Consider the following 26,523-nt stretch of genomic DNA (forward strand, 5'->3'; position numbering starts at 1 on the left):
GAATCCATAAACTGTTTTTGCAGTGATGACACAAAGTCACAATTTACAAACGTTTTTTAGAGTGCTAACAACTAAGTTGTAATTAAAGCTTAATTGGCAATAATTCCGCTGATTTGCAATATCTTGTCTTTATGCTAATTTTAAATGCGTCCAATATGATGGTTTGCTCAGCAACATGTAAACTAATTAAAATATAGATGGACTTCTTATCACAACATAAAGATTCAATTACTTTTTAATAATCCTATTCTAGCATTTTCCTGGGTAATATAATGCTGTCATGGTCTAAAGTCACAAATGAGGGAGATTTCAGGGTTTTGGACCAAGAAATGACATTTTAATGGAATGGTTCTAAGTTCAGTGAGTGGCACTCCATTAATGTCTATGGGGTTATTGATGCAAGGAATTATAAAGGCAGTCTTCCAATCAAAAATGTTTAGCTCTATTCACATAATACCATAGCACTGTTTTTCATGACACCTATCTATGCAGAAAAAGTAATTTTAATACACTTATAGTACTCGACAGTACAAACATCATAAACAAACAAAATTCAGGTAACTTAGCTCATTAATAACTTACCATATCATCATTTTAAGAATGGGTGCATATAACAGAAAAATTATAAGAGCATGTCCCATTGCTTAAAGTGGTCCTAAAGAGGAAATGGAACTCACTACTCCCTGGGACCTATTAAATAAAGGGACTGCCACAAAAGGGATGTAGTCTAGAAAAGGGTGTGGTCTTAGAAAGGTGCATGGTCACGCAATAGTCTCCCCAATCCAAATTCATTAGCACAATCTTATCACATAACATCACATGGTAGTGTCCCTTATGACACACAGTAATGCCCCTTTTGCACAATGCCCACATTAGTACCCCTTATACACAATGCTCAGAGTAGTAGTGCCACAAATACACATAATGTGCTCAGCCCATGATTAAATGCCTTAAAATGGCGTGTGACAGGTTGAAAAAGGCATTTAATCATGGGCTGAGGACATTGCAATATAAAATCATAGATCAGGTCCCTAAAAGGCTTCACGGGGGTGATCCTAACAAGGCTTTGTTACAAAGAGAGGCGTGGTGGATTCACCGCTTAGATACAGTCTCTCCATGGGGACTTAATGAGGTATTGTCTCTGAATTGCTTTTTATGAGTTTTTGGTTTATCCAGTAGTTGATGTGAGAGCTGCATTTGGCTCAATTAGGGGGATAGTACTCTCAGCTTCAGCATAACGTTGATACTATCTTTAGTAGGGCTCTGTGTAGCCTGTAACTTGGTGAATGATAGCCAAGAATTTGACTATGTATAAAATGTATATGTGTTAAAGTACATCTGTTGTGCAGTACTACTTGAGATCATGTGACTATATTGCTGTTTTTATTTTTCACGATAGTTGTTATTGTTAGGGCTTGGTTGTCATGGCGCCGGGCCGTCAGTCGGGTGCGCCGGGAGGCGCGCATTGCATGTGAGTGATGTCACGGTACCCGGAAGATGGTGCGGCGGTGGCTCCGAGGCTGAGGGAAGCGTTATGTAAGTAAGAACTGTTTTGTATGTCTCTTCGTGTATATTCCTGATGACGGTTTAATAAAACCGAAACATAGATCTAAGAACAAGTCTCCGTGTCTCCTTTCTACTTACTGTTTGTATCAGTCCTGTGAGTGCCGCCCATTGCTGTGAATTTATACAGTATGCATATATACAGATGTAGCCACCTTTGTCTTGACCGATTCTCCGCCTAGACGTCCGTTTAGTCACGCTAAGGCGATAGCTGAGTTTAATCACAGGCAGGCGCGTTGAGGCGATCTAGATACTCAGCATGCATTACACATCTCCACCACTGGGTGGCTAATGCTCCACTAATCCAGTACTTTCGATCGTACAGTATAGCAGCGGATTGATCTACCTGTACCTGTACAGCTCTGGCAATTGGTCAGTGACGACTGTAATGTTAATACTGTAGGCGTAACGGGAGGCGGTGGAAAAAGATGGTGACCTACTGTAGAGTACTGTATGTGTATGGAGACGCAACTAATTGTGTAAAAGGAAGAATGTACAGTACAATGTATAAACACCGTGCTTTTAAAATACATGAGCGTCTGAGTTCCCTAAGGCATAATGGGAATGGAGGGCTAGCAGGAGGCGGTGGAAAATACCGTGCTTTACAAATGCGAGTGTCCGAGTCCTCTAAGGCATAAACCAACACCAATGGGGTGGGGGCCGGGCGCTGTTTGCAGTACTTTTACACGTGAAATTGTGAATCTCTCATGAGGCATCGTGGGCTAGGGGTGAAGGCTCCCACCTCCCACGCTGAGGGTCCAGGGTTCGAGACCTGATGTGCCTTCTTTTTTTTTTTTATTGTAATAATACACTGTATTATTTTATTTTCATTGTAAGACAGTCAATGGAAAGGTGCACACAAGTTACATATAAATCAGAGTACATCTGCAGGAGCGATTCTTTATGCTAAATGCAACTACACAGCGGCAATGAGTAGAAATTAGTGTATTCTGACGCAACAAATTGAGCAAAACAGTACAGTAGATCTTCGGCGTTTGTGTATTGCACAGGACCTGAATTCCCTCCCTGTCTACTGCATGATCTGTGCAGGCTCCCAGGGGGGAAGGGCGATGGAGGTAGGGGGAGACGATGGAAAATACCGTGCCTTTGAAATGCAATTATATGAGCGTCCGAGTCCCCTACGGCATAAACCAACACCAATGGGAAGGAAGTGCCAACCTTTTTTTTTTATGTGTTCCCGTGACATTCACTTTAATATTTTTTTTTCTCTCTAATACATCCAATGGAAGGATGCACACAAGTTTCATATAAATCAGAGTAGATCTGCAGGAGCGATTCTTTACACTAAATGCATCTACACAGCGGTAATGAGTAGAAATGAGTGTATTCTGAGTGAGCAAAACAGTACAGTAGATCTTCAGCATTTGTGTATTGCACAGGACCTGAATTCCCTCCCTGTCCACTGCATGATCTGTGCAGGCTCCAAGGGGGAAAGGGCGATGGGCTAGCAGGAGGCTACTGGGGACTCAGACTCATACAGTACTTGCATTTCAAAAGCACAGTATTTTCCACCGCCTCCTGCTTGCCCATCTCCCTTCCCCCCCTGGGATCCTGCACAGGTCATGCAGTAGACAGGGAGGGAGTTATTCACATAAACTAGGGCAAAGCTGCAGGAGCAGTTGTACTGTTAAGGGTCTATGCACCATATGGTATACATACAATTCTGTAGCAGGGCAGACTCAATTGAAATGGCTACCGCCTGTGTCTCCTCGCCCAATGGAGGCCCTCGGCTATGGAGCAAGTAACAGCACAGATTTGGTAGGTCACGGGGCAATGCTGAAGGAGCGTCAGAATCCCCTAGCTAAAATACACAGGGGTGATAGGGATAAGTGAGGTCTTTGCGCAAAACGATACACCGCAAAGTTCCCCATGGTTTTGATTATGCCTTTTCTTTGAACACGGTATTTTCCACTGCCTCGCCCTACCCCCATCCCACTTTCCCCTTCCCCCCCTGGGAGCCAGCAAAGTACATGCAGTAGACAGGGAGGGAGTTCCGATCAGGATACAAGACATGTGCAACAGTATACTACTGTATGTAGGAAAATCCACCGCCCACTCTGATTTATGTGAAACCTGTGTGCACCCTTCCATTGAATGTATAACAAAGAAAAATAATAATAATAAAGTGAATGTTACAGGAACACATTAAAAAAAGGTTGGCACTTCCTTCCCATTGGTGTTGGTTTATGCCTTAGGGGACTCGGACGTTAATATTTGTATTTCAAAAGCACAGTGTTTTCCACCGCCTCTCCCTACCCCCATCGCCCTTCCCCCCTGGGAGCCTGCACAGGTCATGCAGTGGACAGGGAGGGAGTTCAGGTCAGGTACAATACACAAATGCTGACGATCTACAGTACTGTGTTGCTCAGTTAGTTGCGTTGGAATACACTAATTTATACTCATTACCGCTGTGTATTTGTATATAGCGGAATGAATCGCTGCTGCAGATTTACTTTGATTTATGTGAAACCTGTGTGCACCCTTTCATTGAATGTACAACAAAGAAAAAAAATAATAAAGTGAATGTCACGGGAACATAGAAAAAAAAAGGTTGGCACTTTGTGACTCTCAGCATGGGAGGTGGGAGCCTTCATCACTAGGTTGGTATGGAAGGGGAGACAATTAGCTACCGGAGGGTACCAACCCCAAGTTTCTGTGACCCCCACAAGGCTCATGGCAAGCGTCGGAACCTATGGTGGGTCTGAATTAACGGTCCCATTATAGTCTATGGGAAAATGGGTCCACTTTGCGTACTGATATCTCTGGTTCTGGGTGTCCCAGAGACTCAGCACTGCAACCGTACAAAAGAGGAGACTCTTGGCTTTCGGGGCAGACCAACCACTAGTTTATGTGACACTGGAAAAGGAAACGGGAAGCAACTGTGTTTCGGGTCCCCTCCAGTTGTCCGCCTAGCTTGCACAGGATACAGGGTTTCTGGCTAGATAGGAAATACTGTACAGAAATGCTAAGCATGGTAATTTGACATCCAGGAACATAGGGAGGAGTTTTTATCTCACTCCATTATACTTAGAAAAATTACACTTGCCACTGTACGTTACAAGCTGTTTTTGCTAATTAGTACACTAGTAGAACATACTGTACAGAGATACTAAGGACAGTGATTTGACATCCACGAACTTAGGGAGGAGCTTTTATCTCTCTCCATTGTAATCTTTCTAAGTATAATGGAGAGAGATAAAAGCTCCTCCCTAAATTCCTGGGTGCCAAATTACCGTCTTTAGTATCTCTGTATAGTATTTTCTATTAGGGTACTAATTAGCACGGACAGCTTGTAAAGTACAGCGGCAAGTTTAATCTTTCTATGTAAAATGGAGAGAGATAAAAGCTCCTCTGGAAGTTCCCAGATGCCAAATCACCATTCTTAGTATCTCTGTACAGTATGTTCTACTAGTATACTAATTAGCACGAACAGCTTTTAACTGGATGCCAAATCACCATACTTCGTATCTCTGTACAGTATGTTCTATTAGGGTACTAATTAGCACGAACAGCTTGTAACGTACAGCGGCAAGTTTAATCTTTCTATGTATAATGGAGAGAGATAAAAGCTCCTCAATAAGTTCCTGGATACAAAATCACCATACTTAGTATCTCTGTACAGTATGTTCTATTAGGGTACCAATTAGCTGTTTGTGCTAATTAGTACCCTAATAGAAAATACTATGCAGAGATACTAAGGATGGTGATTTGGCAACCAGGAACTTAGGGAGGAGCTTTTATCTCTCTATATTATACATAGAAAGATTAAAATTGCCACTGTACGTTACAAGCTGTTCATGCTAATTAGTACACTAGTAGAACATACTGTACAGAGATACTAAGTACAGTGATTTGGCATCCACGAATTTAGGGAGGAGCTTTAATCTCTCCATTGTAATCTATCTAAGTATAATGGAGAGAGATAAAAGCTCCTCCCTAAATTCCTGGATGCCAAATTACCGTCCTTAGTATCTCTGTACTTTATGTTCTACTAGTGTACTAATTAGCTGTTTGTGCTAATTAGTACCCTAATAGAAAATACTATGCAAAGATACTAAGGATGGTGATTTGGCAACCAGGAACTTAGGGAGGAGCTTTTATCTCTCTATATTATACATAGAAAGATTAAAATTGCCACTGTACGTTACAAGCTGTTCGTGCTAATTAGTACACTAGTAGAACATACTGTACAGAGATACTAAGTACAGTGATTTGGCATCCACGAACTTAGGGAGGAGCTTTAATCTCTCCATTGTAATCTATCTAAGTATAATGGAGAGAGATAAAAGCTCATCCCTAAATTACTGGATGCCAAATTACTGTCCTTAGTATCTCTGTTCTCTATGTTCTACTAGTATACTAATTAGCACGAACAGCTTGTAACGTAGAGTGGCAAGTCTAATCTTTCTATGTATAATGGAGAGAGATAAAAGCTCCTCAATAAGTTCCTGGATACAAAATCACCATACTTAGTATCTCTGTACAGTATGTTCTATTAGGGTACCAATTAGCTGTTTGTGCTAATTAGTACCCTAATAGAAAATACTATGCAGAGATACTAAGGATGGTGATTTGGCAACCAGGAACTTAGGGAGGAGCTTTTATCTCTCTATATTATACATAGTAAGATTAAAATTGCCACTGTACGTTACAAGCTGTTTGTGCTAATTAGTACCCTAATAGAAAATACTATGCAAAGATACTAAGGATGGTGATTTGGCAACCAGGAGCTTAGGGAGGAGCTTTTATCTCTCTATATTATACATAGAAAGATTAAAATTGCCACTGTACGTTACAAGCTGTTCGTGCTAATTAGTACACTAGTAGAACATACTGTACAGAGATACTAAGTACAGTGATTTGGCATCCACAAACTTAGGGAGGAGCTTTAATCTCTCCATTGTAATCTATCTAAGTATAATGGAGAGAGATAAAAGCTCCTCCCTAAATTCCTGGATGCCAAATTACTGTCCTTAGTATCTCTGTACTCTATGTTCTACTAGTGTACTAATTAGCACAAACAGCTTGTAACGTAGAGTGGCAAGTTTAATCTTTCTATGTATAATGGAGAGAGATAAAAGCTCCTCAGTAAGTTCCTAGATGCCAAATCACCATCCTTAGTATCTCTGTACAGTATGTTTTACTAGTGTACTAATTAGCACAAACAGCTTGTAACGTACAGCGGCAAGTTTAATCTTTCTATGTATAATGGAGAGAGATAAAAGCTCCTCAGTAAGTTCCTGGATGCCAAATCACCGTACTTAGTATCTCTGTACAGTATGCTCTATTAGGGCACTAATTAGCTGTTTGTGCTAATTAGTACCCTAATAGAAAATACTATGCAGAGATACTAAGTTTGGTGATTTGGCAACCAGAAACTTAGGGAGAAGCTTTTATCTCTCAATATTATACATAGAAAGATTAAAATTGCCACTGTGTGTTACATGCTGTTCGTGCTAATTAGTACACTAGTAGAACATACTGTACATAGATACTAAGTACAGTGATTTGGCATCCAGGAACTTAGGGAGGAGCTTTTATCTCTCTCCATTGTAATCTTTCTAAGTATAATGGAGGCAATAGTGAACTTCTAACACGTCCATTTGCGACAGTGTACACTACTGGTTTTCTGTTGTTTTGTCTGCGGGACTTGGACGCTCACATATTCATAAAGTAATGTAGATGGATCATATACTGTATGCTGTACTATCTGTGTCTGTATCGTATATACTGTATTAAATAATGCAGCGTAATGAGTATTTACTGTATGCAGCGTAATGAGACGCCTTAGTAAAGTAGTCCTTATTATATATTTCAGTATTGTATTTTACGGGAGACCACACGCATGCTCAGTGGTGATTTAAAAAGCGACATCTGGTGGATGATCGCAGGTATTACACGTAAAGGTAACGCCAAACGCTCTGTCTGCGATTAGGTACGCCTCCCTGTGACTAGGCGCGCCTCCCTACGCTGCGTATGCTCGATCGGGACAAACGCCTCAGCCAGTCAAGATAAAGGTGGCTACATCTGTATATATATATATATATATATTTTTTTTTTATATTTTTTTTGTTTTGTTTTTTGTTACATGTTATATGATATTTTGCTTTTGACAAAAAACTGAAACCTAGTGTAAAGGTGTAGCTCTAAGTAATATGTGTGTGCTATATAAATAAGTTAATAAATAAAATTTGATGGGAAGCTGTTCTTTGAACAAAGCATTTAAGATTTGCAATTTGTTATCTGTAATGGTCACAGAAAATAAATCTTCTCTGTAGCGCCTGAACCCACTAGCACAAGATGTTTTACTATAAGAGTGATGATGCATAACAAATATGCTGTACTACTATTTTTTGCATCTTAAATGACCCCCTCTATCCCCCCTTCTGCCAGGTTCATGGGATTTGTCACACAGCCCCTGTAATGCAGCACAATTCCTTGGACACAGATCCCCTGCAATGCAGCACAGGCACGCACCTACACACACACTGTAGTGGAGTATGCACACACAAGCACACACAAACACACACACACACACATTTACACACACTATAATGAGCACACCTTTCCAGAAAATAGCACAATTTCATATGCACAAATCACCTGTAATTCATCTTTGCACATACAGGAATTTAGCTGCTGGGCAAGTGCCCGGGAGCTAGTCAATTAATTCCGATGGTCACAGGAACACACGGGATTAACCGTGTTAAGCAGCTTTTCCCGTGCTAAATGGCAGATGCGATGCAGTTATGGTGCAAGCAGAAGTCTGCGATAAGTGCAGCTAGCAGTGGGAATTAATTGTATAGTTTATGGTTACTCACTCCAGGAGCTTAGGTCCCATGTAACAAGTGAATCGCCCCCACAGACACTCATGAGGCTATCAGTGTACTGAAGGGGGAACATTAGAGGAGTACATGCAGCACACCTGTATGCTTCCTTATCTGATAAAGGCTCCTGCCAGCGACCATGATTACAACAGCAAACTGCTTTTGATTCACTGTCTGCCTGTGAAACGCAAGCAGGTTATAGCCGGGATTATTAGTGTCAGCGTAGCCTGTTTAAGATGGAACCACAATGTGAGAACTTGATGTTCCCTCTTCTAGATCAATTCTAATTTTGACCATTTATATTTATTTCCTATTTTATGTATGTGTGATTGTGTAAGGCTTCATGCTACACCTCTATAGCCATCTGGCGGGTGGGGAAGCCACATAGGTTGCAGAGATAGGTGGGCATTATGCTCATCAATTTCTGATGGTAGCCCCGGAGTAATGGAGAGTGGCAGCAAACACTCATTATTCTTCTTGATGCCCCCTCTATTGATGGGGAGAGAATGAACCCAACCTCTTCGCTCTTCACAAGACCTGCATCTCTCATCCACACTCATTACTCGCTCCCACTCACGACTGCAGGACTTTCATCGGGCTGCACCCACTCTGTGGAATGCCCTACCACGCACAATAAGACTCTCCTCTAGTCTCCAAACCTTCAAGCATTCCCTGAAAACTCACCTCTTTAGGCAAGTGTATCAAATTCCAGAACCGCCAACATAACTTTCATAAACCTTCCTATCAAATTACATCCACTCTGTACAATCCACACATATCCTCACATGTCTTCTCATTCTATGCAATAGATAGGCATATGTACACAAGGAAAGGTGCTATTTCCCTATAGATTGTAAGCTTGCGAGCAGGGCCTTCCTACCTCTATGACTGTTATCACCCAGTTTGTTATTGTTATTTCAAATTGTAAAGCGCAACGGAATTTGCTGCGCTATATAAGAAACTGTTAATAAATAAATAAATGATAACATTATCACTGTATCCTACCCACCTGGGACAGAGGGCCTGAAAATATATTTACACTGAATTTACTTAGTTGTGCACATGTATAGTAAGCACATTTTTCATGATATGCTCATATACTTGTTTTGTTTAAATATATATGCATGCCTGAAGTGTGTGTGTGTGAGTACTAGTGAGTGTGCACATTTGTATGCAGGTGTATGTAATCATATTTATTTATTTTGCTTTATTTATTATTATTATTTTTATTGTATAAACTATTACTTAGTCTTAGCAATAAGAGACCATTTAGTCTCATTTAACATGCCACTGACAGCAGACCAAACTCAGTTAAACTTAAACTAATGAGTACAGCGGTTGCTCCTACCTTGGTGTAGGAAAGGGGCTGACACTGGCCGTACTGCCGGGTCCCTGCTCCCTTGTCCCCACCAGCCGAGACCCGGTATCTGTACAATGTGCAGTAGTTCATAGACGCCAGGACTGGCACATGCGCAGTAACGGCAATGGTACTGCACATTGTGCAAACCCACAGCTTCTATGGACTGCATCAGCTGCAGCCCATAGTAGCCAGCTAGGGCTGCCCGAAGAGAGATGGCTAAGAAGCCGTCTCTCTGCTATTCACAGTCAGGTCTGGCAGTCCCAGAGGGAGGAAAAACCTCTCAATAGGACTGCCTGTAGTGACAGGTAGGACCAATAGGAAGTCACTGCCAGTCACAGTGAAGCCAGTGCAGTCTCACGAATTGCATCTGGCTCACTGACATGAGCTGAGGGGGCAGATTTTACCTGGCGGGAGGGGAGGGCTGCATATCCACAGCAATCATGTGTGGTAACACTTATTTTTAATTTGATATTCTCATTACCAACTCCATATATAATCAGCTACAAATATATTAATTATCAAAGGTTGTGAGATGTCACTAGTTTTACATTGTAGGTAATGTGAAAACACAGCAGGAAACTATTATCACAAGTGTTAAGGCAAGTGCTATATACAGTTTAAAATCATCTGTCCCTTACTTCCACTGCCACTTTTAACACAAATGCCAGCTCTTCCTTCCTTACCTGCAAATTTCTAATGCATTACTTTCCTTATTATGCCTTTTTAAGTTAATTTGTTTGGTAATAAATAGTAACGTGTTCTAAAAGTTTTCAATTGCTTTAAAAATGATAGGAGAATACTAATGAGCTTTACATCCTTCTGTTAAGAAATCTTAAGACACAGTCTGCTTTCCCTACTTGTTAAGTCAACCTACAGCCGATGCTGTGCTCCACAGAATACCAACATTATGCTAAGTCTGCTTTTCAATTCCTCTCTGGAGTTGGAAATGAAATGTTCTTAAAACCAGAAGGGCGTTTGCAAATCACATTTTCATTGACTTTTGTATGTACAACGTGAAAGACAAATAAGTCTGCAGTGATTCAGCAAAGCACTGCTGACAATATTGGAACCAATATACTAGACAATGTATGATGCTTTTATTGATATTAAGCTCGGTTTTCTGGTGGTGTGAGTTGTTCCTCGTAATATACTGCAGCAGCATATTGAACAGGAGATAATATATAAAGTATGCCTCAAGCTTTTGATTTTTAGCACTATTGCATACATTGTGGGTCTAATTCAGCATGGATTTCTAATTAGAGAATTCGCAAATGGAGCGATTATCAAATGACTGTGCATACGTAACATTTGCATTCCGCATTTGCGTGGGGTAATAGTGACAGAAAGTGTGTACAGATCGTAAACGCAATGCAGCCACTGTTTGACTGACAGTGTTTTTGGGCGGAAACCTGCCCTTTTCTGGGGGTGTCAAGACGTGTAAACAAAATAGTCCCAGAAATGGATCAAATAAAGTCAGATGACGACCTTACATTTTTCTGTGATTCTTTAAATCAGAATGATTTTAATATTTCCCTAACTTTCTCTATAAGTCAGACAGAAATATATTTTTTAGACTTATCCATATATGTTAAAAATAGCTTTTTATATACAAAATTTTTTCGAAAAATCGACATACTCAAATAGTTATACAGAGAGAACAAGCCAGCATCATAATAATTGGCTGGACGGTTTACCTTTTGGACAACTATTAAGTGTTAAACGTAATTGTACAGAGGAAAATGTCTTCAATGACCAAATGGAGGAAATATGCAACAGATTTTTAGAAAAGGGATATGATAAACAGAAGGTTGAAGTAGCAAAAGAGAAAGCAATAAAAATTGAGAGAAAAGGTCTGTAGAAGAGAAAAAAAAGAGAAAAATCCAAATCAGAAAAATGTAGAATGGTCTTTCATAAGTAATTATAGTTTGCAATATAAAGAACTTGAGGCAGTTAGTATTCTGAAGAATGACCCCATTATTGGAGAACGATTACCAGAAAAACTTCCTTTATATATAGAAGGGCCCCATCTTTAAAGGACAAACTATTACGCAGTGGCATAGATATACCAAAACGAATGAATAATAGAAGTTGCGGCTTCCATAGGTGTAGGTTATGTACAATGTGCAGGACAGTAAAAGGAATCAGTAAAATAAAAGATTTTAAAGTGAATAGTGTTAATTATGATATAAAGGATTTTATTACATGTAACACAAAGTATGCAATTTATGGTTTAGCATGTTCATGTGGTTTAGTGTATGTTGGGAAGACGAGTAGGAATTTAAAAACTTGTCTGGCTGAACATATTTATAATATAAAAAAGGGGCTTGATACCCATAATGTCTCTGCACATTTTAAAAAAGAACATAAATTAAAATCCTTAGTACCTAGAGGACTAAATGGGGAATTTGAAGTAAAATGGATCCTTTAATTTAATAACCCTCTCTTTTTATAGGTTTTATATATTTTATATATATGTATACTTATATCTCCTCTTATCTTGTATTTATTTCTTATCCTGATCTCCGATTTCTATATATTGGTATTTCTACAGTATATCGTGTTTTTAATTTATGTTTGTATTTGTTTTGTATGTATAATACTGGATGGACATGGACTATATAAGAGCCTTTTATAAGAGGGTAATGTGGATGGACCACATGAAATTTGTTGTCGAATGCATTTATGATGAGGACCGCATCCACTTCCGGTATAGATTAAACCTGAACGCAGTACGGAATACAAAACGTCCAGGAACTGCCTGTGTATTCTGAATCGTCACTTCCGATCATGGGATGAAATGCAGGGTGGAATGCAAATGGCTGGGAATGTCCTTTCCATCCTATGTTGTGACAGTTGTGGCGCAATACCGCAAAGCCACTTCCGGCCGCGACTAAGGCGAGAAATAGAAGTACGGCCTTTAGGGTTGGACAGTAAGTATAGAGGGTATAAATACTGTATAGTTCCTTTCTGATATGCCACTATGCTTCTGATGAAGGACAAAGATCCGAAACGCGTTAAGCATTTGGTGGCTTCTTGAACCATTTGGGGAACTGCTCCAGAAACTTGCACTTTAACACAGACTGGTGGAACGGATTTCCGGGACCATCCAAGAGGGTGAACTGGTTTTGGAGGAGAGAGGAACCCTTTTAACCACGTGTGACTATTTGCAAAAAATTTTATATACTGTATATAGTGTGATATGAGAATAAAATCTGTTCCGTTTTAGACTGTATTGCACTATTTCCTCTCTCTCTTTGCTTTTGAGATGATGACTACAGTATGAAAGCTCAGTGCAAAAGTTTCTGGAATCAGCACAAAGAAATAATTATATGGAAAGAGTAAGCATCACACTCCTTATGAACACCATGTACTGTTTATTTGCGCCATTTCTTTTTTATGCCATTTGATCTGAGGAGTTTTGTGGAGCCTCCTACTTGTCACAGAGGCTGCATTTGAACTTTGTTTGCGATATTGATATTCATTTATTCTATAAGTCAGAAAAAATGCAGGCGTGGCCAGGCATTTTTGGGGAGGGTCTCTGACGTCAGTGCGGACTATTTCCAGCCCGTCTCAGTTGCAGATTAGTGACAGCCTCAGACCTACTTACATTTGCTTATATGGCAAAAAATCTGTGATGCATTTGCAAATATGCAGGTTTTTTTTTTCTTTCTGTCAGGGCAGAGCATTTCTACTTCTATTAACGATCCATGCTGAATTAGGCCCTGTGTAGCTTAAAACGTGCAAAATGCACTAATTGCACAGAAACTGAACAGATTCTACACATATGTTTTAGTGGACTGAGGAAATTCAGTGGTGTTACCGTTTCAATATTTGAAAGATGATCATATTCAGGAGTTATGACTTCACTGTAAATTCACGACTAAGGGAAAATTAGACATACAAAGACAGTATCCGTCCTCCACCAATAGTCCTTATTTTATACAAAACAGTCCTGATTATTAGTGGAAATTGGAATGTCATCTAATGGGAAATTGGCATGTCGTGGCCTAATGTTAAATACTGTGCACTGTGTAGATTTGGCAATGATTTAGGGATATTGAGGGATTTAAAAAATAGTCTTGATTTTGTAATTCGGGAATGTTGTGAGGTATCTAAGAGCTGCTGTAAGTGTAACAAACCACAACAAAGTACATGAAAACCCAACTTAAGCCTTTACTAATGAACACATGAGAGCAACATCAGAAACACTAATTAAATTGGGCCTCCATAAATGATTGTGTTGTACACATAACTGAGTATGGAATGTCAATCTGATAGACTTTTGTTCCAATGGGACATGTACATGCTTTACTTCTGTAACCTAATGAAATGTGAACGTTCCAGTGGCATTATATTTGCCATTCTATATTAAATTTCATTTAATGAGTATTTAAAAAAACAAAAAAAGTGATTTAAGGGAAAAAAAAAGGAAAACAGCATGGGATGCCAATGAGGAATAAAATGTGAACCTCAAAGGGAGGAATTCCCACTTGACATACTCTGAAGATTTGGTGGATTGCTAAATACACTACTCTACCATAAGGGACCCTGATGTACTGTAAACCTTTCCATCTGACAATACTGTGCACCTACTGGAACGCCTTTCCAAAATTCCCATGCTACAAAACATAGGCATTAGCACATACACAGGCGATGACTAAGGATCTGCTCAGAATCTGTGCTAACAGATGCACTGGAACCATGTTTCTGAAGATATTAAAAAGTTGCACTGCCTGCAAATTACATGGATGTTACTCACTGCATGGCACACAGTGGAGTCTGTTCTGGGTGCAGATGTGCAGTGCATATGGGCCCCTGCATCAAGGCAAGCCAAGAACACTCTGCACCCATTATAAATAAGCCACTGTCACTTATATAAATAAGAAAAATCCTTTTTTCAGCTTCTTTGTATCGATCCACTTCATTCTCACGCCCACATTCACCTTTTTAAACTTCAAAGCTCATTCCCAATGCACGTATTGGCAAATCTAACTTCCCGCTATCCTGATCCCTCTGGAACAAGGTAATGTCCATTCCTTTGTAGTCTGAGTCTTATGCATACTCCTGGAACTAATGATAAATCATATAAGGGTATACATCTGCTGCACTTTGGTGGTGCTATGTGAATTGATCTTTGCTAGTACTTCTACATTTCCATTAAAAGTCCATCTGTGGAGAAGACAATAGGAGGAGCAGGGTGGAGTATGTGAGTTCTTCTGGTTTTGCAGAGCAGTGTAAGCAAGGTGATTTAAGTTTCTGGAGTGATATCATTGAAATGAGATAAAGACTTGGAGAGATTCCATCTTTTTAGGATGCATCTTGCTGTTTGGAGAGGCACATAACCTTTTTAGTCTACTCCTTAAAGGAACTTTATTTTGAGCTGACAGAGATTAGCCCTATACTATTGGGGCAGTTTGCACCTTATAGTAGAACTTCGATAGAGAAACCAAATTTTACCCAGTATAAACAAATCTTTAAATAGACACAAGTATAATATAGCTGTATATACACAAATATACTATAACTGTATATACACAAATATAATATACACAAATATACTATGACTACTGTATACACAAACATTCACAAGTATAATAAAACTATATATACAGAAATATACACACGTATACTAGAACTAAGGGGGTCATTCCGAGTTGATCACTCGCTAGCTACTTTTAGCAGCCGTGCAAACGCATAGTCGCCGCACATGGGGGAGTGTATTTTTGCTTTGCAGAAGTGCGAACGCCTGTGCAGCCGTGTGGCACCAAACACATTTTGTGCAGAACAAGACCAGCCCTGTAATTACTCACTCTGTGCGATGATTGCAGCAACGAGTGACACTGTAATGACGTCAGATACCCGCCCAGCAAACGCCCGGCCACACCTGCGTTTTTGCAAACACACTTAGAAAACGGTCAGTTGTCACTGAGAAACTCCCACTTCCTGTCAATCTCCTTGCGTTCGGCTGTGCAATTGGAATCGTCGCTAGAACCAGTGCAAAACCAAAAAGGACTTCATACCCGTACAATGCGTGTGCGCATTGCGGTGCATACGCATATGCAGATTAGCTGTTTTTTTCACCGATCGCTACGTAGCGAACAACGGCAGCTAGTGATCAACTCGGAATGACCCCCTAAGTATGCAGTCAGTTATACTCTATCATAGAAACATAGAATTTGACAGCAGATAAGAACCACTTGGCCCATCTAGTCTGCCCTTTTTTTTATCCTTTAGGCAATCTCAACCCTTTTTGAACCTTAATTCTTTGCAAGGATATTCATATGCCTATCCCAAGCATGTTTAAATTGCTCTACAGTCTTAGCCTTTACCACCTCTGATGGGAGGCTATTCCACTTATCCACTACCCTTTCTGAGAAGTAATTTTTCCTTTCATTTCCCCTGAACCCCCCCCCCTCCAGTCTCAGTGTATGTCCTCGAGTTCTAATACTTATCTTCCTTTGAAGAATGTTTCCCTCCTGAACTTTAAGACCCTTGATATATTTGAAAGTTTCTATCATGTCCCTTCTCTCCTCCAAACTATACATGTTAAGATCTTTTAGCCTTTCCGGGTAAGTTTTGTGATGTAGGCCATGCACCATTTTAGTTGCCTTTCTTTGTACACTCTCTAATGTATTTATATCCTTCTGGAGATATGATCTCCAGAACTGGACAAAGTATTCCAGATGGGGACGTACCAATGACCTATACAGTGGCATTATCTCTTCTTTTTCCCTGCTACTGATTCCTCTCCCTATGCAACCAAGCATCTGACTTGCCTTTCTCATTGCTTTGTTGCATTGCTTTCCTGCCTTCAAGTCACTTGAAATAGTGACTTCTAAATCCCTTTCCTCCTCAGTAGTTTCCATTATAGTATCCTTGATACTATATTTTGCCTTTGGGTTTTTGATACACAAGTGCATGATTTTGCATTTTTTAGCATTAAGCTGTAGTTGCCACGTTCTTGACCATTTCTCAAGCCTACCTAGGTCATCAATCATTTGTTTTACCCCGCCCAGTGTGTCTATCCTGTTGCATATCTTTGTATCAGCTGCAAAAAGGCATACTTTCCCTTCAATACCATTTGCAATGTCACCAACAAAGATATTAAAGAGAACTGGACCAAGTACAGATCCCTGGGGTACTCCACTGGTAACATTTCCCTCCATAGATTGCACTCCATTTACTACAACTGTCTGTTTCCTATCCTGCAACCAGGTTCTTATCCATTTAACTGTTTTATAATCCACCCCCATGCTTTCAAGTTTATTTAGCAGTCTGCAATGTGGGACAGTGCCAAATTCCTTACTAAAGTCTAGATATGCTATATCTACAGCTCCCCCTTGGTCTATTATTTTCGTCACAGAGTCAAAAAAGTCAATAAGATTTGTTTGGCATGATCTCCCACCAGTAAATCCATGCTGTTTTGGATCCTGTAATTTGTTTGATTTAAGATATTCCACAACTCTTTCTTTTAATAGTTTTTCCATTACTTTCCCTAATACTGATGTAAGGCTTACTGGTCTGTAGTTACTTGATTCTTCCTTGCTTCCACTTTTGTGCAGTGGAACTACATTTACTCTTTTCCAGTCCTCTGGAATGGCACCCTTACTTAGAGAATGGTTAAATAATTCTGTTAAAGGTGTAACCAGCACATCCTTTAGCTCTTTGAGTATCCTTGGGTGTATCCCATCTGGCTCCATTGATTTATCTACGTTTAGTTTTGAAAGTTCTGTTAGGACCTTCTCCTCTGTAAATGTACTTTCATCTACCTTATTTTTATGAATGTCCTTGTAACTTAACTGTGGCCCCATCCCTTCTCCTTCTGTAGTAAATACTGAGCAAAAATAATTATTTAGGTGATCTGCTATTGCCTTGTCTCCCTCCACCAAATGCTCACTCTCTGTCTTAAGTCTTATTATTCCTACATTTGATTTTCTCCTTTCACTTATATACTTAAAAAGTTTTGCCCCCTTTATCTAATGACTGGGCCGTTTTCTATTCAGCTTCTGCCTTTGCACGTCTGATCACTTTCTTAGCATCCTTTCATCTGTTAAGATACACCTCTTTGTCATTATTATTTTGAGTCTGTTTGTATTTTTTCTAAAAGGCATCTTTTGTTTTTCCTGTTTGTATTTCCTAAAAGGCATCTTTTTTGCTTTCACACTAGTTGATACTTCTTTTATGAACAACACTGGCTTCCTTTTCCTTGTGCTTTTCCTAACCCTTTTGATACAAATGTCTGTTGCACTTAGTATTGCACTTTTCAGTTTTTCCCACCTCTCCTGCACTCCTTCCAAGTTCCTCCTGTCCACCAATAAATCACTTAAACATCTCCCCATTTTTGCAAAGTCAGCATTTCTAAAATCCAACACCTTTGTTTTTGTATGACAGGAGTTGGATCCTGTCTTTATACTAAACCATACTGCTTGATGGTCACTGGATCCCGGGTGCTCACCCACATATATGTCAGATATCCTGTCACCATTTGTAAATTTTAAATATAATATTGAGTCTTTGCGAGTGGGCTCTCTCACCGATTGCTTGAGAGATGCTCCCTGTAAGGAATGTAGAAATTTGCCACTTGTAGCTGAACTTGCAAAAGACCCCTCCCAATTGGCATCAGGTAAATGAAAGTCTCCCATGATTATGACTTCTCCCTTTAAAGCCATTTTAGTGATGTCCAACAATAGGTTCCTGTCCAAATCCTTCCCCTCGCCTGGTGGTCTATAGATCCCCCCAATGTGAATGTCCTTCTCCCCAGTTTCTATGGTGACCCAAAGGGCCTCAGTTTTATCTTCAATATTTTGTATTAAAGTAGCATTTATGCTTTTTTTCACATACATTGCTACCCCTCCTCCTATTCTTCCCATTCTATCCTTCCTAAATAAATTGTATCCTGGTATAGCTATGTCCCAGTCATGATTCTCATTGCACCATGACTCTGTAATTGCCACAAAATCCAGGTAATCCCTTGTCATTATCTCAATTAGCGATAGTTCTGGAATTTTGTCTCCTAAGCTCCTAGCATTTGCACACATAGCTTTAAGAATTTTGTCTGTGCATCTGTTATTAGTAGCCATGTCCAGACAGTACAAAATAAATGACAAGTTTAAAGTTGAAATTACCTGTTTGGTGATGTTGTTCAGTGTTTTGGTATTATTATTTTTTTACTAATCAGGAATCGCACTCTGTCCTTTACACCTCACTAAATGTAAAGATATAATACACCTGACCCCAATGGCCAAATGATCAAAGGAGGTAAACAACAGACAGCATGAAATAATAAACTATGTTTCACTGAGCAACTTCCCCACACATGCAATGCCAATTACAAGCCAATCATTACATCAAAAAACATACATGAGTTTGCATGAGAACTGTAGTGAGCAGATTGGGAATGTCTTTTCATAGTTTAAAAAGACAGATAACATTGGTACAGGTGAGAAATCAGATGTTTTTGGTAAGCTATTGACAGAAATTTGAGTAGTTGAGGATCATCATTCTCATGATCTATTGTGACAATAAATACAGCTAACCTAAGCATTATATTAGGAGAAATAAATGTAATTTGATGAAAGATGTGGTTATAAAGCAGCAGAAGGGGGAACATCTCTCTGCCTCTCCACACACATACTGTATGCACTCCTCCAGTTTGTAGACTCCTGAAAGCAGAGGCTACAGTAGGCTGGAACTTTGGTCTCTGCAGAGTGGACAATCATGTGACACTGGTGCAAACCCAAGTGTTTACCAGGGGTGCAGTATGTCTGACCAGCGGTCAGCATACCGACGGGATAGTGAGGGGGCGGGATGTCGGTGGAGGTCATGTGACCATCAGTCACCAGACCGCCAGTCACATGAATACCACCCGTTTACCAGTGTGCTTCCAATGTGCTTCACAAATAACAACTTCTGTCTATAGGAGCTACAATTGTATTGTACTATCTTATACGTCTAACAACACTTCTTGGATTGTAAATTCATTTGGTCAGGAGCATCTTTATGTTTTGTTTCATGACAATATATGTTTGTGTCATGATTGGCTCAATGTTCAGAACTGAATAATGTGTTGATGTTTTATACACTAAGGATAGAAATAATAAAATATATAGATGCACAGAAATCGCCACTAGGGTTGATCTCTATTTTGAACAAGTTGGAAGATTGCACTAAAAATCTTTCATCTGAATAAGCCCTTATGAAATGTAACATGATTCCAGTAAACACAGAGTCAATCCTGACAATAAATCAGTAATAAGAAAAATGAGTAACCTTGATAGCCCATTTGCTTTATTACCTGCCTCCAACATTCAACCTTTCTTATTTTCGTCACTGCAATAAACTCAACATATTTTTTAAAGTATTATCAGTGGGTAAATTTATATTCTAATTTACACCAGATTCAAACATTGTAGGTCACTTAGGTCAGACATTATATGTTTAACAATTTCACAGAAAGAAATAAGCCTTATTCATTCCAAAGAAAAACACATATATACCAAATTTATGGGTAGAGATTATTTTGCTGAAATTGGCAAGAAAATCTGAGTTATGCTGACAGGTCCATCACTGCGTATGAGAGAGAACCACTTCTGATTCTGTGAGGATTTGCAGGAAAAGTCTATACTTGGGGACATTAAACATTGGATTGCAAGGCTCTGCTAGAGATTGTCAAACATTTTCTGAAGGTAGTTATATTAAATTATAGCGTACAGAACAGTGTGGTCATTTCAACCCACGATTATTAACCTAAGATGTGGAGGTAGGGCCACAGCTGTTCCTTGTAATATGATTAAAGTCAAGGAAGAAACAAATTACCATTTTATTATCAATGTCAAAATATGTACTAATAGTGAGTGATTGCAGTTAGGTATCCAGTACAGCAACATACAGCAAGCTGTACAAACTATCTTATTATAATACAAGCCAAAATGAAAAAGGCAAACAAAATACCAAGGGTTAAAAACTCTACATCATGCTACTATTGGCAAAGACTCCAAGTCAGCACTAAACACAATTAATTTACCTGTTCTAAAGATCCCAAGACATGATTAGAATATTTTTGAGAAGATCCTATATATCCAGGAAAATAAGCCTTGTAGATATTAGACTATTTAATTCTATCATATCCATACTGTTCAGTAAAACCTTCTGCCTACCTGAGTGGATTCTGTGATGTGTTGATGCTACCGCGATACGTCCCCATAGGGTTAAAAGGCAGAGAGTGAGAACCAATACCCATCTGATGAAGCTTTGTATCTCTCTTTTACCCATTCTGAAAAAAAAAATATTTATATTAGTATAATGTTGTATGTTACATACATGTTGTCCAGAAACAGTTACAAACAGAAAATGTGCCTTTTCAATTAGTGTAAAACTGAAAAAATAGTAAACATTTACGTAAATTTTTTGTAAGTAAAAAATGCATTTGAAAACTGTGCATTTGTCATATGTGCATGCAGCTGTCACAGGGATCATTGATCCCTATGACAGACGCTCAGGTCTGCTGTAAACCTGTACAAAAGTTATACGTGTGGTTTTGTATTTTAGCCCCTCAGATGTGAATAGTGATGGTGACAGCTGCATTTGTTATAGTGATTCACAAGCAGTTTGTTGCAGGCAACTCTCATAAAGCAATGTCAATTTGAAGTAGAAATGTTCTTCAAAGAAGTAGTAGTTTTGGAGTACTGTCTTAAGCCTGTCCACTTTTTTTATGGATTCAGATGAGTAAATTTACTAAAACCTTGAAAACAGAATTGGTGATTTTGCCCATAGCAACCAATCAGATGCTGTCTATCATTTTCTAAAAGGCAATAGAGAAATGAGACACAGCATCTGATTGGTTGCTATGGGCAACCTCACCAATTCTCTGTTTTAGAAGCTTATATAAGTACATTTACCCTAGTGTAAATTCTCAGTTTTGTCAAGTCTAACCACTAATCCATGATTCATAAATATGTTACAGATTGTGGCAATCTAGGTACAAGTCAGCAAAAAACTATCCTTCATAAACCTATACCTGAGCCAATAAGGAGTGCATCATCAATATTTATAGAAAGCTTGTATTTCTTGGCCTATATCTATGTCCCACCTTTATTTTGCCTTCATGTAGTTGCACATGAATTGGTCTCTGTTTGATATAATTGAAGAGCATGATTCAGGTCATTCTTGCTTATTAATGTATTTCTCTTTTTGTTGAAACAATGTGATATGAAATAAGATGCACAGGAGTAGGACTACTCACACTGACATCTGTTGTCATAAATAGATGTAGACCAACAACTGCCTCCAGGACATACTGGTAAACCAGTCACAATGTAGACCCTTCAGCAGTTTATGTTTGCAATTATCTATACTACACCATGGCCCTCATTCCGAGTCGTTCGCTCGGTAATTTTCATCGCATCGCAGTGAAATTCCGCTTAGTACGCATGCGCAATATTCGCACTGCGACTGCGCCAAGTAATTTAACAATGAATATAGTATTTTTACTCACGGCTTTTTCTTCGCTCCGGCGATCGTAGTGTGATTGACAGGAAATGGGTGTTACTGGGCGGAAACACAGCGTTTTATGGGTGTGTGGATAAAAACGCTACCGTTTCCGGAAAAAACGCAGGAGTGGCCGGAGAAACGGGGGAGTGTCTGGGCGAACGCTGGGTGTGTTTGTGACGTCAAACCAGGAACAACAAGCACTGAACTGATCGCAGATGCCGAGTAAGTCTAAAGCTACTCTGAAACTGCTAAGTAGTTTGTAATCGCAATATTGCGATTACATCGTTCGCAATTTCAAGAAGCTAAGATTCACTCCCAGTAGGCGGCGGCTTAGCGTGTGTAACTCTGCTAAAATCGCCTTGCGAGCGATCAACTCGGAATGAGGGCCCATGTTGCATCCCACCATTGTATCAAATAGAGATCAAAAAATAATATGAGTATATAGCATCCTTCTGTGACAGTAGGTGGACAAATATAGTGCTGTCCGCGTGATCTGTTAGTGAAGAGGGTGGCAGAGTGATACAACAAAGTGTGATTTGTCCTGTCAGAGAAAGAGGGGCGCAGTGAGGGACAGATCTTTGGTGATTCCTGTGAGTGAGGACAGAGGAACATCTCAGCTGGGCCCTTGGGAGGAGGAGAGGAATTTCTGGGCTCCCGTGGTGCCCTAATTTTTTTAAAAGAGTGGGAGTCACTCCCATTTATATTGTGAAAGGGAAACACCACAAAAGTCATGGGCGTATAGCCCATATATGAAGAGGGGAAAATTGGCCATGAAAATGGGAACATAAGCACAGTTATGAAGAGAAGGAATAAGAGCCCCACAGTACTACTAATGCGGCAGAGAGTAACCACATATAAAATCCCCCAGCAGCCAGTAAGTGGCACATGGCTAAACTGAATTTGGAAAAGAGGGGTGGGGCCCTTAATGAGGGAGGGTTCAGGCAGAGGATGAGCCCCAGAGTCTGAGTGGAAAGTGCTGCAGAAGTGTTAAGGCTGAGTGAGAGCTGTGATAAAGAAAGAGATGCCGTGCTGTGATTACTTGCCTCCAATGAGGAATGATCAGAAAAGAGTGAGCTGTCTACACATGCCCCTTATACTTGAAAACATATTCCGCACTGCAATACATAGTTTACATTTACCAATAAACATAGCACAAGATATCAGAGGACTTTAATTAGTGAGAGCATCAAAATATATCTGTATAAAAATATATAAAATATATATAATTTACTGTATGCAGTTTGCACAATTATCATTTATAAATGTCCATAATATACAGTTATACTGTACATATCACATAAAGGGGTCTGTGTACTAATGTGGCACCCCATAAGAGCTCCCACTGACATTTAACTGACTTCTGTGCGCTTTTTCACCCCCCTAAATAATATAGCCTGGCTGAACACTTTGTCGCTTGAAGCAGGGAAAGAGTTAAGGTGTCTGGCATGCGCTAGGACAGTTAACAGACGGGTGCTGGGACTGTTGGCAGTTGGACGTGGCCATCTTAAGGGGGAGTGATTTAAAGCAGTGGCTCTCAAACTCGGTTCTCAGGACCCCACACGGTTCACGTTTTCCATGTTACCCAGCAGCTGTGCTGTGTATCACCAACTGTCACATTTTAAAAATCTACAGGTGACTTGCAAAACATGGGCCGTGTGGGGTCCAACAGGGGTGGAGATTCCATTGCTAGAGCAGGCCTAGGGGATGTGGTGATGCAGCTTCCCTTTAATACAGGGGTGGATTCACACCCATAAGAGGCAGCAGGGAGATGGACCTGTCTCTTCCCCTGGAGACAAGAATGGGGATCCCATTGTTGGTGAGCCCGAGAAAAGGTGACGTGGCTCCCCTCTCATTGAAAAGGCAACACCCTCATTTAACAGCACCTACAGTAAGCAATGATAGCCGTGTGCAAAACCCCACACTGTTACTGAGGAGAAGAGACATTGTAAAAGTTGCACATTAATACCTCTTTTACACCACCAGCATATAACACGGGTTAGTGCACATGAGCGTACATAACCCATGTTGCTGGTTGGTGTAAAAGGGTCGAGTTGGAATAGTCCGCGTCGAGTGACCCCGTATTCCAACTCAGGTAGTTTGCAGGGTTGAACACGGGTTCAACCCGGCAAACTGTGCAGTGTAAACTGGAGCCAGGTTGGATCGACATGGCTTCCCGTTCACAGTGAATGGATAGGCATCACTTGGAGATTATATGATCTCCAAGCGCCGCCAGGGGCAACGTCACCAACCCGGCAATGGTTGGTCACTGCAGTGAGAAAGGGGGCTGACGCGGGTCGCAGCCGGGTAGCACCCATGTCAGGCTCCCAGCTGCGACCTGCGATATTTAGTCTAAAAGCGGTATTATTTACACTATTCCAGGACAGTAATAATGATTCTGATAGTGGCTGCTGAATGCAAGTTAGAGTGACAGGAAACCTATAGAGAGGGAGAGTGTATTCTGTACTACCAGTCATAATTGCTTATATATAATACAGTATGTGCTAAAGCAGCAGGATTTATCCAGTTTCTTGTCCCTACCTCGTTGAGCAGAGTACAGCCATTAGAGGAGCTACTCAGATATCCCTGTCTCAGAAGGAAGTTACAAAGTAACAGTTTTGTCTGACTGTGATTTGAACAGTGACATATTCCAATACAACTGAGTACTCCAACATGAACTATTTAACAAATGTCTGGTACTTTGGGGGACATGTACTAAGCAGTGATAAGAGTGGAGAAGTGAGCCAGCGGAGAAGTTGCCTATGGCAACCAATCAGCTGCTTTGTATACTTTATACTATGCAAATTATAAATGTTACGTCAATGCTGATTAGTTGACATGGGAAACTTTTCCACTGGCTTACTTCTCAACTTTTATCACTGCTTAATACATCTACCCCTCCATCCACTTGATCTCTTTCCAAGGCTTTGTACATAGACCCCCAAAGCTCCAAAACCTACCACATACAGATCCATGCAAAGCATAACAGCCTGATACCACCATATATTTCCCAGCTCCCATCATATATTTCTTTTTCTGAATATATCTGGCCCGAGAGTGTGAATAAGTACAGACAGGTAAAATAAAATTATCAAACCCCTGTAAAAAGGACTACAGTGGTTCCAGACCTAATCTATATCTCTATCTTTCCTGGTACGCAGTCCCACAGACACCTGTATTAAAAACAAGGTTACTTTCCTGTCACAAAGCAACAAATCAAGATACTAACAGACACAACACAGAAAGTAATCCCAGCCCTGGTGACCTGTGCAGTCATTAAGCTGTAAGTAACTCCTTATCTTTTCCCCATCCCTGCACAATATCAATAATTGTAACTTCCCGATTCCACTGGACTTAGCTTCTTAGGAAGGACTTATTAAAGGAATTCACTGGGAAACAAAGAAAGTCCCTTCTAATGTTAAGGTTTCTTATTACAACAGTGCACCTGGGAGTGTGACAAACTGTTCTTGTAACACACGAGGTCATTTTTTTCGGAGAGAGTCATGTTGGGAGTTCAGAAGTCACAAAGGTGGAATTAGGAATCTTTTTAAGGAACACCTGAAAGTGTTGTGTAATTGTCTTCACAGGTGAGCAGAAAATATAACAGAACGAATCTACAGTAATCCTATTTCTCACTAATAAAATGTGAAGTAGTAAAATAATTTAGAATTACACTATTCATTGTGATGTGTTATATGTATATATATATATATATATATATATATATATATATATACATCTGGAAAATTATACACAGTTTAAACAATAATATATTGTATATGACCCTCACTGCCTACTTACTGTACTTATGCTATATTGTAAGCTCGCTTAAAACATTAGTATTTATAGAATAATAAAATGCTTCCCCACAATTAGTGATTTTTTTCTGAATGTAGCTAAATATGGAAAAACATAAACTGGAAGCAATATTAAAATAGATGTGCTAGGACTGTAAGGGTAAAAATAAGAAACAGAACAATGTAACAGTTGTATGTATTTTTATGAAATGATTATTACTACCTTGATTAGTCTAGTCATCGTATAAGATATACTCCTATCAAGCAGCATATTATAACCAACACTGCCCAACACTTACTGGTAATAACACACTTTATAGCAGCCACAACTGGGTCAGACTGGCCCACAGAGAAACAGGGGAAATCCCTGGTAGGTCCCACTGCCTGAGGACCCATCCACTTCTCTAAGGGTCAGGCTCCAGACTGAGAACTCAAATTATACATTGTTACTCTAGTAGAGAATCAGTTA

At 39.8% G+C, this 26,523-nt stretch overlaps 1 protein-coding gene across 2 annotated transcripts in view; it reads right to left on the reverse strand.

Moving 5' to 3' along the window:
• The window catches only part of TAFA3 (TAFA chemokine like family member 3), a 680,526-nt gene that overhangs the window by 439,467 nt on the left and 214,536 nt on the right, over positions 1–26,523 (reverse strand). For both annotated transcript variants that reach the window (XR_010238909.1, XM_063955398.1), the window contains exon 2: positions 20,928–21,043. Coding sequence is in view for 1 of the 2 variants with exons in the window: in XM_063955398.1 (XP_063811468.1) it covers positions 20,928–21,042 (115 nt within the window). In the remaining variant the exon portion in view is untranslated. The remainder of the gene's footprint in view (positions 1–20,927; positions 21,044–26,523) is intronic.

The sequence above is a fragment of the Pseudophryne corroboree genome, chromosome 2 (genome assembly GCF_028390025.1).
Source record: "Pseudophryne corroboree isolate aPseCor3 chromosome 2, aPseCor3.hap2, whole genome shotgun sequence".
NCBI lineage: Eukaryota > Metazoa > Chordata > Amphibia > Anura > Myobatrachidae > Pseudophryne > Pseudophryne corroboree.